This window comes from Mustela lutreola, chromosome 6, assembly GCF_030435805.1.
Source record: "Mustela lutreola isolate mMusLut2 chromosome 6, mMusLut2.pri, whole genome shotgun sequence".
NCBI classification, from domain to species: Eukaryota; Metazoa; Chordata; class Mammalia; order Carnivora; family Mustelidae; genus Mustela; species Mustela lutreola.
The window spans coordinates 77,843,286-77,858,973 of record NC_081295.1 but is presented as its reverse complement, the minus strand read 5'-3'; the positions used below and the strand labels follow the sequence as shown (position 1 = coordinate 77,858,973).

General features: G+C 37.0%; 1 protein-coding gene across 4 annotated transcripts in view; it reads left to right on the top strand.

Annotated features, from left to right (window-relative positions):
• CLVS2 (clavesin 2) overlaps positions 1-15,688 on the top strand; it is an 87,547-nt gene that overhangs the window by 41,299 nt on the left and 30,560 nt on the right. For all 4 annotated transcript variants that reach the window (XM_059177686.1, XM_059177683.1, XM_059177685.1 and 1 more), the window contains exon 4: positions 13,302-13,412. In XM_059177686.1, coding sequence (XP_059033669.1) covers positions 13,302-13,412 — 111 coding nt within the window. The remainder of the gene's footprint in view (positions 1-13,301; positions 13,413-15,688) is intronic.

Below are 15,688 nucleotides of genomic sequence, written 5' to 3'. Positions count from 1 at the left end.
ATATTCCCTCAACAGAATCTGACGGCTCCCGTCTTGCCAAACTCTTGCAGCATTGAGTTTCATCATTAAAAACAATTTGGTCTAGTTTCACATGCCTGATGTAGGCAGGAGTGTCCTGAAATATCCACTTAAGGATTTCTGCCTAATTCTTTTTATAATTTGCTCTTCTCAATTCCTCCAGCCCGACGTTCTGTGGCTTACCTCCCCTTTGGCAGTTTTGAATATGAGATTGTCAGCACTTCTGAACGTGTGCTACTGAGGTAGTTTAGAAGTCTCGTGAAAGACCTAATCCATTATTGATACACTAGCTGAGGTAATAGTAAGATCGTCTGCAGTTGACTTATAGATTGGAGGTCGAGGCCTCAAGATACAGGTCACAGAAAATTACTACATATTCTAATATTTGATTAGAAGTGGCGCAGTTGTTTGTTACCCTTGTTATGTATCACTTTTTTATTGTTTCTAATTTCTAATAACATTCAATTTCTAATAACAATGTTTAGATGATCAATATATTTTTTTATATTTTATTTTTTTAATTTTTAATTTTTTATAAACATATATTTTTATCCCCAGGGGTACAGGTCTGTGAATCGCCAGGTTTACACACTTCACAGCACTCACCAAAGCACATACCCTCCCCAATGTCCATAACCCCACCCCCCTTCTCCCAACCCCCCTCCCCCAGCAACCCTCAGTTTGTTTTGTGAGATTAAGAGTCACTTATGGTTTGTCTCCCTCCCAATCCCTTCTTGTTTCATTTATTCTTCTCCTACCCACTTAAGATTTGAGGAAGTGGTGATGCAATATGCATTCACTTTTAATAGAAGAGCCTGACTTGGGAACATGATGATGTAAACAATTTTATAAGTTGGTAATTTTTACTTTCGGTTCTCTCCTGCTGTTATACTTGACTGAAATTGTATTTCATGGATGGTGAAGAGGTGTGAGAATGGCCTTGTATCGTGTTCTGCAGGCCTTGTATTATGTGTCTTGCCTCCTGTGTGTTCAAGGCACACACCAGCAGCAACTAACTTAAGTAAGCCTTGTGTCTTTGTGTTAAGGCTCTGTGGCTATGATTTGCTTCAATATGTTATCAACCTTTTCTGACAGAAAAAGTAGCTGGGGAGAACACAATACTTATTTTGCTCACAAAAGAAGGATCTTCCTGCCTGTTATGTGATGACTAAACATGTTCCAATTAGTTTTCCGGGTTGGTTTTACTTTAAGAAATAGTTTTAGCTAGGAAGAGCTCTTTTGAGGAGGAATATTTTATATAATATCCCACTAAGCTGCGTCAACACACAGACATTCCTCTCTCCACGCAGAGTTGATGCCACTGAATCACCAGTGTAATTTAAGAGTTTTATCCAGGTGTAGGGATTTCTCTAAACTAATAAACCAGCATTTGTATTCCAAGGACCCTTGCCGGGTGAGGACGGTCGTGTTTGAGGCAAAGTTACCCAGCACCAACTGATTAAAGGTGGGCACAGGAAAAAAAAAATATGTATATAAAATGATTTTTCTAGAATTAGAGTATACTAGAGACTTTGAGATAGATCAGTTCTAGGCCACAGACTGCAGAATCCCTGACCATATAGTCATAGGGGACTCTAGGAAGCTTTCTCTCTATAGTATCCCTCTGTTGTATTTAGTAATTCTGTGTTTGTGGCAGGTATTCTTTTGTTGACAGGAATGCATTTATCTTATGAGTAAGTAGATTCATCACTGGAACCTAGAAGCCAAGTGTATGTATTACTTCAATACAAGTGTTCAAAACTAGCAGGAAAAGGAAAAAAAAAGAATAATTTTTTTTTTCATCCGTGGCATCCGTGTATAACAAGTTATTATGCTGTTATTTATATTTACATGTTATTTACAAGTGACTGTTATGTTTACTTATTATTTACAAATGATAAATTACTGGTCAAAAAGGAATTGGGGTTATTCTTTGTAGATTTAAACAAACCAACTATACTGTTATTTAAGATTTTTAAAACAAAATTAAAAATTTAGAAATTCTGGTCTATATTAAGATTACAGCAATGATAAGAAGATCACAAAACACTCATTTTCACTTGAGCAGATGATAATCATGTGTGTCTTGGATGAGGAAAGGGTAATTCCTTGCTTTTCTCTGGGTCCGTGGCGTTTTAAGCTGGAGAAGCCCTTGACCACCACTGTGTCCTGAGTGACCTGAGAAGATTCCCTCTAGTCTTCTTGAGTGAAAGTTAAGAGTGAATTCTGATTGTAGAATCATGAAAACAATGTAATAAAATCCTTGTATTCAAAATGTTGGTGTGAGACCCGATCTTCCCACAGCATATATCCACTCACAATTAAAGGTCCTGATTATTCAACACCTTAGAATCCTATGGCAGGTTTCCTAGTAATTTGCATTGAGAACGTACAGGTCTTTGGTAGGTCCCTCTATGCTTTCTTTCATGCACCCTATAAAGGAGACTATCAGGCAACTTCATTATACACAGGCATCATTTCTAATTAACTTAAAAATGAAACCAGAGGACACCCTCAGACAAAACTGAAAAAGAGCAAATCTAGCACATCTTTATAAAGGGAACTGAATTTCATACAAGGACAATGACAGAGCAAAAGAGAATTATTAGGAGTCACAGTGTCATGAAGCCTTCATTAGCTAAATATTGATGTATATAGGAGGATGGGGGGAAATGGCTACTTTTTAAATAGAAATGTCAAAAATGATATATATTTGCCTTTGGGTAGAACATACTCTGTTGACCGCTCCTAAGAGAAATACATGTTGACGCACTTATATTCATGATAGACAATTTAAACAATAGCTGACATTTTGCCAAAGGTCTTAGAACAAGCAGATATTGTAAAGTATGTCATGCAAATCTAGGGATATTAATTTTAAATTTAAAAATTTAATCTAAAAAGTTATCTATATTTTAGTACATATTTAGATTAGGATTTTAACATTTGGGAGGGCAAAATCATTTCAAAATATATTCATATCTTAAAAATTTTAAGATATGATATATGATATATGATATTTTAATTCTAAAAAGAATTTTTACCTACAATGCTACATATTAATGGGAAATTAATGTATACTGTTACTTTTTTAAATGATCTGTCATGATTAATCCATGTTTCTTAAAACCCTTATTAAAATTAAGATGTAGTTTTCTGAGGAATCATTACAGTTTAAGTCTGTAATTTATGTGCATTTTGTTTCAGAGATTGCTCATCAAATAGGAAATCTTGCTAAGTGCTTATTTTGAAATACAATGTGATATATCTTTGAAGGCTGACTTGTTTCCTCTAGTAAGAATTGATTACTCATTTTTTAACCATTTAATTATTTTTTTTTCTCTTTTCTCAAACTCCCACGTGTTCAGTAAACCTAGAAAATGTTAATAATTATTGTTTCTCTACATATCAGAGCAGTCACCTCTTTTGGTTAAATTTTGTTTCTACACAATTCTTTGCATCTAACCCAGTTCTTTTACTATCTGCTTACCTGGATAGCATGAAGTTTTACCAGGCAGTTAGAAGTTAAGAGGTTAGAGGTGAGGCACCCTCCTGCATTTGTACAATCCCAGTTGAAAAACTTAGCTCTGTGGGCACCTGCGTGGCTCAGGCAGTTAAGCATCTGCCTTGGACTCAACTCATGATCCCAGGGTCCTGGAATCAAGCCCCACATTGGGTATCATGCTCAGCAGAGAGCCTACTTCTTCCTCTCCCTCTGCAGGCTGCTGCTCCCCCTGCTTGTGCTCTGTCTCTGTCAAATTAAATAAATAAAATCTTGAAGGAAAAAGAAAAAAAACCCCACAAAACCTTAGCTGTGTACCAGGTCAAGAGCCTTTGTTTTCAATCTGTTATTTGCCTCCATTTACATACAGCTCGTTACCAGTTATGAGGCAGGCATAGAAAAAAACATTCCAATTAGCTGGTCATTAAATAGTTTACTGGCTGTTCTCTCTTAATTTGGCAAAATACACTAGTTAGAATATTTTGGTAAAAATCCTTGTTTCCCTCATGAAAGCAATGGAATGACTTGCCTAGGTCTGCCTGCCCAATATTAATGAGGCTACAAATATGGAGTTGCAGCTATAGCTCTATTCTCTTTAGGTCCAGATACTGCACAGAATACTAGAGGTGGGAAATGGAAGCAGAGCTTTGGAACTAAGACAGACATGATTTCCTTCAGGAATCTTAATCTTTAAGAAAATAGGTAGGATGGATATACACATAGCTTACCCAACATTCTAAAAGATAGATATGAGTATACAAATGCTATTATGCCCAAAAGTCATATTTAGGAAAATATGGTGTGGTTAGTATGTCAAGGCACATCAGTTTTTTTCTTTTTTTCCTTGCCTTTTCCTTTATTCCTTCCTTCCATGTGCTCATTTTCATTATTAGATCAGCTAAGAGAATTTTTATTAAAATTTTCTGAATTCTCTTAACTGAGATTTTCCTACAACTATCCAGAATGTTAAACCTGTGTTCTCCACATTGGCAAACTTTCACTGTGTACTCTTCCATTTCCACTCTATTCTCTTCAATATTCTGGGCTGCATTTTAGATCTGTCCTTCCCAGGGATGCCTTCCTCATCTTCCCCCTCTTCCTAACACTTCTCTATAAAGCAGACCAATCTTAAGTTTCAACATATCTGAAGGACGCTAATATTGGTGCAATCTAAGGAGCTAGTAGTACCGGCTGCTGTCATAGTCACCTTCTACTTTCTCTACCTAGGAACAATTTTAGAAAGTGTGATATTATTATATATGTTTTATACCTATGAAGCAATGTAAAAATTATTCTCATAATTCCCGACTTTTATATAGAATTTCATGTCATCTATATAAAACTTAACTGAAAAAAATTAGAAGCATACCTTAAGATTGCTTTTGTCTCTGGTTGGTAAGGTTATGAGTAACTTTTTTTATTATACTTTATTTGATATTCAGAATCAGAATCAGAATCAGAATCTACAATAATTATGTCCAATATCTATACTAAAATCAGCATAAAAGGATAGTGCAATATCTTTAATTTTAGTATAATTTTAGGGATAGAATTATGGAATTAAAAGTTTTATTTCTAGGTGTTGTATGCTATGATTTATCATTATATGCACTTTGGCATCATGCATATAATAGTTGAAATTATATGCTTCAAAGAAGTGCAATAAAAGTAGAAAAGAAAAACAAACATAAAAAAAAAACAAAAAACTAATGGGGATGCCAGTTTGGTGCAGTCCCTTAAGCATCTGACTCTTGGTTTTGGCTAAGGTTGTGATCTAGGGGTCATGATATTATGCCCCGCATTGAACTCTGAGCTCAGTGGGGAGTCTGCCTGGGACTCTCTCTCCCTCTCCCTCTGTAACCACCCTAAAATCAATCAGTCAATCAATCTATCTATCTTTAAAAAGGCTAATGAGTTTAATTTTGAATGAGTGAGTTGCACATACAATTTTTGCCTATGTTTACACTGAGGTCACTTCTTAACACTTTTGATCATTTCAGGAACCCTAGACAGTCTTGTGAAACAAGACCAAAATTGTATTTTTAATTCTTATAAAAAACCTTCATTTTGCTCATTTATGGCTGCAAACTGTACTTTGTACCAGAAATTATATTGATTTATATTGTTCTCAAATCTTACAATTTACTTGTAATAGTATTTTATAATTTTTTGGTATTTCATCAAAATCAATTAAAGAATTTAATAATATATTAATAATTCATTCTCCAGTTTTTCTTCTTGGATAGCTAGATTCCTGAGGCAAACATATTTTTGCTAAAAATATATCAATAACTTACCTATGTACATTTGATATAGATACATATATTTACCTCTCTATAGAGTGCCCACAGCACCAGTATCTATAGTGTCTATACAGTTTGTATGCCAATGAGAAGAAAGTAGAGGCTTTGCTTTGACTGATATCATTTTGTAATCGTTGGCAATAGCAATCAACTTTTAAGGAAACTCACGTATTATGTGAAGGAAATGCTTCCAAATCCATCTTCTCCCAAAGAAAGGTGTTTACTAGAGTGTATGGTCAACAGAGGCTTGGAGAGATGCTGAATTCCACTAGAGCTTTGGCAGACCAAGTTTCCATTAACCCAGTGTTTGGTCAAGAAAATCTGTACATACAGCAGAAAGTGTACCACTCAAGAAGAAAATGAACAGAAACAGGTGAATTGCCAGAAGTTTTTATAGGTAGAAATTCTGTTAACTTTCTTCCACCCATCTTGGCTGTACTCTCACTAATTACAAGGTGCTTCTTACTTCATAATCTCCAATGAAGAATATGTGACCAGCAGAGTCAGTGATCAGTGTATTGTATGTTCTATTCTATTCTATTCTATTCTATTCTATTCTATTTTATTCAAAATTTCATTTATTTTAGAAGAAGAGAGGAGATAGTGAGAGGGGGAGTTACAGGAGCAGGGGGGAGGGCAGAAGAAGAGGGAGAAGCAGATTCCTTGCTCAGCAGGGGAGCCTGATGCGGGACTTGATCCCAGGAGATGATGACCTGAGTCAAAGGCAGATGCTTATTTGACTGAGCCACACAGGCACTCCTGTAAGCTGTTATTTTAATTATTATTTTGTACTATGTAGTGTTTTAGGACCAAACAACGTCTCATTAAACCATTATAAAATTACTTTCATGGTCATTTCTATGTGTGAGGTGAAAACTGATATTTAATACGGTAGCCCAGTATTTGGAGGTATGCTTAATGATTAACTGCTATGATTGGCCATTAACAGTCCTAATAAATGTTTCCATTTTGCAGATAAGGAAATTGTGGCTCAGTTTACTTAAATAGTTTACTTAAGTGGTAAATTCCAGAATCTATTCTATTCAAAAAACATTCACCTAGCTCTGCTCTGGGATACACACACACACACACACACACACACACACACACACACGCTGAAGTTTTTAAAATGTTAGGAATGTAAAGAAGAATCACACACAGTCTGGATCTGAGTTCAGTGCACAAAACAGAAATCTCTCTCGATAGCTCAATGACAAATGGATTTACATTGGAAATGTGGGAGGAATTACATTGTCACTAGGGGACTGTGTCTGCTTTCTTCCTTCTGAGGTCCCAACCCTGCAGATGTGATCCAGAGGTCAAGAAACTGCTGTCTCCACCCTCTCAGTCTCCACCCTCTCACTACTGCCATCCCAGCAGCCTCTCACCTAGTGATACCGAGGTAGTGGAGGGTAGTATCCACATAGTGCCATGAACAGTTGTCCCACTGGACTTTGCCTAGCAGCTGCCACTGCAGCAAAAAAAAAAAAAAAAAAAAAAAAAAAAAAAATATGTTGCCTCCACTTGGTCCTTTAAATCTTGCTCACATGCTTCTAATCGACAGAACTCTCTTATTTAGAAGCCCAGCTGTCAGATTCTTTTGTTTTCGCCTTCCATCCCCTGCCCTATTGGTTGGGGCATGAAGTGAGTAAAGATGGATGCAGGTCCAGCACCAACAGACCGTATAAAACTCACAATCAAGCAGTTGAAGAGCTCCCAGTTTAATAGTTGAGGGGGACAAATGAAGAGACAGTTCCAGGGTCATGTGGGCAAGTGCAGTGAGAGACCTAGGCACTGTGCTCATGATGGCAGAGATGGACTTTCAAGGGAGGACAGGGCATGGAAAAGTGTGAGAAGGGATCGAAAAGAGCTTCCTGGAGACGCTGTCACCTGAAGTAGGTCTTAAAAGATCAACTTTAAAAGATAATAGGAAAAGGGAGGGAAAGCCATGCCAGGCACTTGGGAGAGAAGAGTCAACAAGCTATAAAACCACACATGAACATTAATAGACGTGACAAGGGTACAGGGAAGTGATGTGCCGAGCAGGGGAGAGGACACAGTGGATTTGGGGCTTTACTGTGATCATGAGGGTGAATGTGGAAATATGAAGCTATACAGAGCTAAGGATATAAATGTTGCAAGGCTTGAGGCACAATTAGAGGTGAGAAGATCAGACTTCTGGTTTCCAGTTCTGCTTGTAGGAAGCGTGGAAGATGCGACTTTGTCCCAACCACAAAAGCTGGGCAGCCTGAAAGAGCAACAACTCTTCTTAGATTCATAGAGAGGTGAGGTAGCACCTGTCACCGAGACTAGAGGGATAGACAGGTGAACGCAGGGAGTCTTGGCTTACTGGAGCAGAGGCTCATAAGGGTATACAGACCTTGGTGGGAACTAATGCTGGGATCGTGAAGGTTAAATGACAAATTGCTGGAGGCTCGTTGGGAATGGGGCTGAGAGTTAAAAATTCCAGGGGGCCCAGTCATAGGGGGCCCTCCACATTTTTCTGAAATTTACTTCCAGGAGCTGGCCAGGTTTTCAGTAAATATTAGGAAAAAATCCCCTGTGCTTCTGTCAGAGGGAAAGGAAAAGAAACCGTTTCAAAATATGTCAGAGCACTCTGTTGTTGTTGTTTTTCTCCAAGTTTTTATTTAAATTCCACTTAGCGCACATACAGTGTATTATGAGTTTCCCATATAGAATTCAGTAATTCAACACTTAAATACAACACCTGGTGCTCATCACAAGTGCCCTCCTCTGATCTTAACAGGGTCTGCCTGCAGGAGAAAGTTAACCAGAGCCTAATTTGCGGGGGTATTGTTAGAAACTGGCCTGGGGGTACGAAGGTACCCAATTCTAGCCTTCCACATGGGAAAAGAGAAATACCCAACTCTAGGCTACCTGTCCCACCTATGGGAAGAGAAAAAAACTGAGAAACTCTTGGGAGTTCACAGTCTAGAGGCACTGACTCACTAGCAGACTAAGACCTCATCACAGGACTGTGGAACACTTCCCTCCCCCCACGCCTCACCAATGCATTACAGTTGGCTGACTTACAGCAGTTCCTTTTATCTGGTACATCATGTCTGGCTATCAAGAAGCAAATTATAAAGCATACTAGAAAAAATTAAAAAAAAAAAAAAACACAACTTGAAGAGACAGAGCAAGCATCAGAACCAGACACGGCAGGAATGTTGGAATGATCAGATTGGGGACTTTAAACAATTTTGATCAATAGGCTAAATGCTCTAATGGGTAAAGTAGACAATATGCAAAAACAGATGGACAGTATAAGCAGAGAGATGGAAAGTCTAAGAAAGAAGAAAAAATATCTAGAGATCAGAAACAGTGTAACAGAAACGATACCTTTGGTGGACTTATTAGTAGACTGGGCTTGACTAAAGAAAGAATTTCTAAGCTTAGGAATATATCAATAAAAAGCTCCAGAACTGAAAAAAAGAAAGAACTCTGAACACAAAAGCTGGAACAGAGTATCCAAGGACCTCAATGGCTACAGAAGGCATAACGTGCGAGTCATTGTAGTGCTACAAAGAGACAGGAAAGGAAGGAAAGATAGGCAATCACAGTGAGGAGAAGGAGGGAATCAAGGGTTATATTGTCCTTGTTTTGGACTTCGATGCCTGAGAGGTGGCCCTGAATCCGAATTTTAACCTAGATGAATTTCACTGCAAAGTCAGGGATTTCCCTTCTCTTTTGTCCTCTCTCAACTGCTTTTTGGTGCTGATCACGTCCTTCCTTATATAAAGATATACCCAAGAAAGTCCATGAACTCATATGTAAGTTTTGTGTGTATGTGTGCATGTTCATTTTTCAATAAAGGTGCATGAGCTCCACGTGATTGTTGGTTTAAAAATACTGAGCTAAGACATTTAGCGTCACAACTTGATAGCTGATGTTTATTCACTTTTGTTCTAGAGATTAAATGCCCATTCGGGAGCGTATTTTAAAAAGCATTCCAAGTGGTTCTGCTTCAGGTAGTGCGGTAGGTTAAAAACTCTTGAAGATCTTCCTGCCATGAAACACAGAGGTGTTAGATACATCACAACAAAAATATTTTCACATCCTTTGCTGAACTCTAGGGAGCATGAGAGAAGTCACCACCCCTTACCCGCCCCTGAACTGTGAGGCAAGAACACTAAGTCTTCTGGAAAAACAAAACAAAACAAAAACCAGGAGAATTAAGTAAAGCCTAGGTGGTTCTGGAGGCAAGTGTTGACTTCGGGAACCTGCGGCTTTCGCGGGTAATGATTGCCTAAGGCCTTGGGTGGGCAGAAGCCAAGATGAGGCTTGCCTCAGCTGAGACCAAGGGCAAATGGGGACTAAATGTGAGACTCTGCATTCCTCTAGGGAAGATTGTGCTAGGAAAATCCCTGCTGGCTAGGAAACTTTAAATAAACCTCTCCTTCTCTCCCATAAGTGGGTAGAAAAATAATAGTAATAATAATATTGGTATTAATAATAATAATAGTCTTCTCTGATAATCTGAGACCATAATTTTCTCCTGTGAGTTTGAGATTTGAATATGCACTGTTCTATCAGAGGAATCCCAAAATGGGAAATTACATTAAAGCCAAACCAGGTTGATAGTTGGTAGGAGTAGGATTAGGAGCTCGTAGGAGCTGATACAGACCTTATCTGGAGCAAGGCATCTTCAAGCCACCTACTTCAGGATTCCCAATGATTAATATCAGCCACATATGAGTTCACCATAGACAAGATACTGTAAGCAAGATCAGCAGATACAGTAACCAAATTCAGGCCCTCAAGGACTAAGAAAATACCTATGTATTAAATAGTTATATTATTAAATAATGTTATTAATGATGGAATTAAAATAAGCAAAGACAAAGTAACTAGGGAATTAAAGTTACATGAAAATCTATCTCATAACCCATAAATTGGCAAAAATTTAACAGATTGACAATACCAAGTGCAGTATGTGGAAGAGCTGGAACCTTTCTTATTGTTGGGGGGAGGAGGGGTGGAAATTGATATAATCGCTGTTACCAATCATGTAAAGTTGAAGTATGTACACTCTATGACTCAACGTTAACACTTTAGAGATACACGCCACACAAACACTCGATATACCCGAGAGACATGCACAAGATGAAGTCTGCACAGCATCAGGGCTGGTGATGGCAAAGCAGACCAAATATAAACAAGAGAAAATAAATTATGATGTACTGTACAATAGTAGACTATATACAACCGTGACAATGAACTACGGTTGCGCATGTATAAAACTCAAATATGAGGAGCCTCAAAAGCAATGTAATGTGACAACAGAAGAATACATTCATTACGGTGATATATTTATAAAGTGTAAGTACTTAGAAAAACCTAACTATATTTTAGAGATGTTTGTATGTATACACAGAAAAAATTATAAAATATAAAAATAAATAAAATATACAAAATTATAAAAGAACAGGTAAAATATAAATTTATAATATTACCAAATTAAAACAAGAAAATAACAATAGGAAATTTTAAAATGTGGGAGAGGGTCAGAGAATATGAATACAGTGAACTTTAAGGTTACTAGCCATGTTCTAGTTCTTAAGCTGAATGGAGGGCACTTGCATGTTTATCTTAACATTCTCTAAATTGTATATACGTTATTCTCTCTTTATGTATAAAAATGTCATGACTTAAAAAATATTATGTCTGTATTTCTAGCTGATTCATTTCTATTATTCTAACAACTTCTTGAGGAATGAAAAGTACGTGTTTATTAAGGAAGTAAGGCACTGACATAAAAGGAGACATATTTTACCTTCAGTTATTCTAATGTATTTATTTATTTATTTATTTATTTATTTATTTATTTATTTAAGTACTGTTATCTTTTATGGTGTGTTACTCCCAGAGATAGAAATTGCTTTGCAAAAAGAAGCGTTTATTAGCTCTGAAAATGAACATAGAAAACCATGAATTAATTATTAATGCTCCTAAGTGTCCCCCCAAAACTAGAACACTTTAATGGGATTATACCGTGCATGTTTTTGACTAAACAATCTAATATAAGAAAAAATGTAGGGGCGCCTGGATGGCTTAGTCATTAAGCATCTGCCTTTGGCTCTTCAAGCTCCTTGCTCAGCAGGTAGCCTGCCTCTCCCTCTCCCACTTACCTCTCTGTGTCAAATACATAAAATCTTAAAAAAAAGAAAGAAAGAAAGAAGATAAAGTCTAAATTTAGAAAATGCATCTATGATTATTTCAGTTCCTTTGCTTTCCCTTTGTTCCCATTCATGCTCTGAATAGAATCCAAAAGAATTCCAGTTATTGTGATAACTTGAGGGATGCTTCTAGGGGTATAGTTTGTTTTTAATAAGACTTTTGTAGTCCGTTCAGTGTGGGGTTTTGAGCTAGTAGCAGGAATCAGTCCATTTATGTGGAATCCGTAGCATACTCAAGCGAGGTCAGATGTTGCAATTCATTCAGTTAAGGATTTCCTTCATATTACGGAGTGAAGTGGCATGTACCTGTTTAGTCGCACAGAAAGAAAACACCTCTCTAAATCACTTCACATGCACAACTTACACAAGTGAGCTCTTGCTGAAGAGGGGGGTGGCTTTACAATAGGCCCAATTTCTTCCTGTGGGGTGCGCTATGAGGGTGTTGACTTAATTTAACCTAGCAAAATGCATCCTCACACTTCTTACGCTACAACACTAAGCTTTAATTTTGTTTTTGCATATTTCCTGCCCTTTTTTAATGGCTGAAATAAGGGAAGGAGAATGTTTATAATGAAGTCGGTAAGATAGAATAAAGTGAGTTTTCTTTTTTAAAGATTTTATTTATTCATTTTGAGAGAGAGAAAGTCTGAGAGAGAGCATGAGCAGGGAGAGCAGCAGAATGAGAGAGGGAAGCAGACCCCCCACAGAGCCAGGAGCCCAACGTGGGACTCAGTCCCAGAATCTGGAACTCATAACCTGAGCTGAAGGCAGATGCTTAACCACCTGAGTCACCCAGGCCCCCCTGAAGTGAGTTTTGATCTATGACAGTGCTCACGTTGTAGATAACTATAGTGAAATTTTAAAAAATATTTTAATATAAATACATTTTAGAACAGAAATAATTTAAATGAAACACTTACCTAATGTAAATTCAGTATTTGTCAAATCCCTAATGTCTTTTATTTCTGTTTCTTGGCCTATAATGACTGTTAACACTTTGTAGGCTTTAATTATGGCACTTCCTAAAAATGTTGAAGTTCTTATCAACAAACTGTGCTGAAGAAGGATTTGCTCTATTACATATTGCTTCAGTTTAGGTCTGAAAGTTACAGGGTTTCATGCAGTAAGTTTCTTCCTTCTTTTTAATTCATTTTAACTGTACAAATTGTCTCATTTAGGCATGTGGAATAACAAATTTATATACCTTATGACCTTCCTCAAGCCTTCTCAATATACTGAAGCATGTGTTGATTTTCTCCCCACTCCGTGTCTCTTTAGGATAGTTTCCCAGCACGATTTGGAGGAATTCATTTTGTCAATCAGCCGTGGTATATCCATGCCCTGTACACCGTGATCCGGCCTTTCCTAAAGGAGAAGACTCGGAAAAGGGTATTTGTTTGTTTCTTTGTTTATATATTCTTTCTCCTCCCACATTCAATGAATTATGCTGTATAACGTGTACATAATATTGGCTGTGGTCACATGTGCCTCTATATTGCATATAAATATTCAACATACAAGATATTTAAAAATTCTCGAAGACCTTATGATTAATTCTGATCACTGTATATATGAAAGAAATATTTAAAAGTCTGCTTCTCTACTCTTCCACAAATTGGGAGAACATTTCAGTACATTCATTAGATCTTAAAGCGTAAGTTTAAAAGTAAAAAAAAAAAAAAAAGTTGTGTCATGTTTCTAGATTATTAGTATACTTAATTTCAAGTGAGACCTAGAGAAAAGTTGTAACTTTATAAGCTGATATATGAATGTTAGTTATTTCACAATATGTATCAAATTGAGTATAATGAATTTTGTAATCTCTAATGTAACTCTATAGTGATTGTCATGATCGCTCACACATTTCAGAAAGAATGCTGCTTTGTAGAAATATTAACATTTCTTTAAATGGCAAGTTACTTGAATTCCAAGACTGATTTTCATCTAACAATGAGGATATTCAAAGTACATACAACAAAATAATCATTTTTTTTTCTGTGAATAAGACAATTTATATAAAGTATTTAGCACAGTGCATGGTACATGGTAAATGCTGAGCACATTTATCATTATGATTAATAATATAGGTTTTAAGATGGATTTTAATACCCCTTATTTCATTTTATCCAAAAGATTGGGAAGAGTAAATGTAGGAAGCCTGAGCTCCTATTTCAGAGCTGGGAAAACTAAGTCTGCACATGGCTAAGTAACTTGTTTCCTCATTTACAGAACTGTAGTGTTGTGGAGCTAATATATGAATTGAAATATCTCCAGATTTAGTGCTATTTTTACCACTGTGCTGTGACCAATTCTCAAATGATTAGTTCCAAAATGAAATATTCTTTATGTAAATGTGTACTGAAGGTAATTTTTCATGTTTCTCAATGAATGAGAAGGCATTTCAGGTGTTTCTGAGTCTGTTCTAGAAACCTCATTGCGAGCATAGAGGAGAAATAATTGTTAAGTATGTGTTTTTATCAAACACTGAGCCAAAGGTCTTCTGAATATGAATTTGTTGAAATGTTCTGTAGTATAGGAGGAAGGCTTCTGTAAATAATTAGAGTTTATATCAGGAATTGTTTCTACTGGTGAGAATCATATCAATTTACATGTTAGACTTCAGAAAAATGTATATGATTTGCTTCACAAATAACACTTTCAAACTCTGTTTTATGAAGAGTTGATCAGGTGATCCAAAACACCTGCTGAGGCTTTTAGTACATATTATACTGGTGAATGCTTCTGTAGTAGTCACTCTATGCCACATGCTGTTCTAAGTACTTTACATATGGTAACTCATTTACTCCTTACAAGGAAGGCTCTAGGGGAAGCATTGTTATTTTTCTCCTTCTGTAGATGGGAAAATGAGGCACAAAAGGTTAAACAAATTGCTCTAAATCACAGCTAGGAGGTAGTAGAGCTGAAAATGTGGATTTGGGGAGAAGACAGTTTCAGACAGAGGGCATAGCAAAGACGAAGTTCCTCAGGTAGAAACATGCCTGGTATACTTGGCAAACAGCAAGAAGGCGCAGAAAGCTGGAGCAGAATGAACTACTCATGAGGGTAATAAATGATGTGATAGAAGGGAATATGGTGGGTCAGATCATAGCGGGGTCTTGTATTCCATTGCAAGGGCCTGGGCTTTCAGTCAGAGTGAAGTGAGAAATACTTGAAAGACTGAATACCGGGGTGATTTGTTCTGAGCACAGTGTACTGCTCTGTTGAAACAGACTAAGGAGGATCAAGTCTAACCCCAAGCTCCAGGTTTGGAGTTTATTTGATTGAATTAGATAATTTTGACAATGCCTAGAAAAATTCTTGAATAGCTTTATTCTAGATGGAAGTGAGGTATCTGAGCTTTGCCATTTTAATTAAGACTATATGACTTGTAGGACGCCTGGGTGGCTCAGTGGGTTAAGCCACTGCCTTCGGCTCAGGTCATGATCTCAGGGTCCTGGGAGCGAGTCCCACATCAGGCTCTCTGCTCGGCAGGGAGCCTGCTTCCCTCTCTCTCTCTCTCTCTGCCTGCCTCTCCATCTACTTGTGATTTCTCTCTGTCAAATAAATAAATAAAATCTTTAAAAAAAAAAAAGACTGCATGACTTGTAAATCTTCATAGGAGAAAATAGTTATAGATTAAAACACTTTTGATTTCCACTTACATA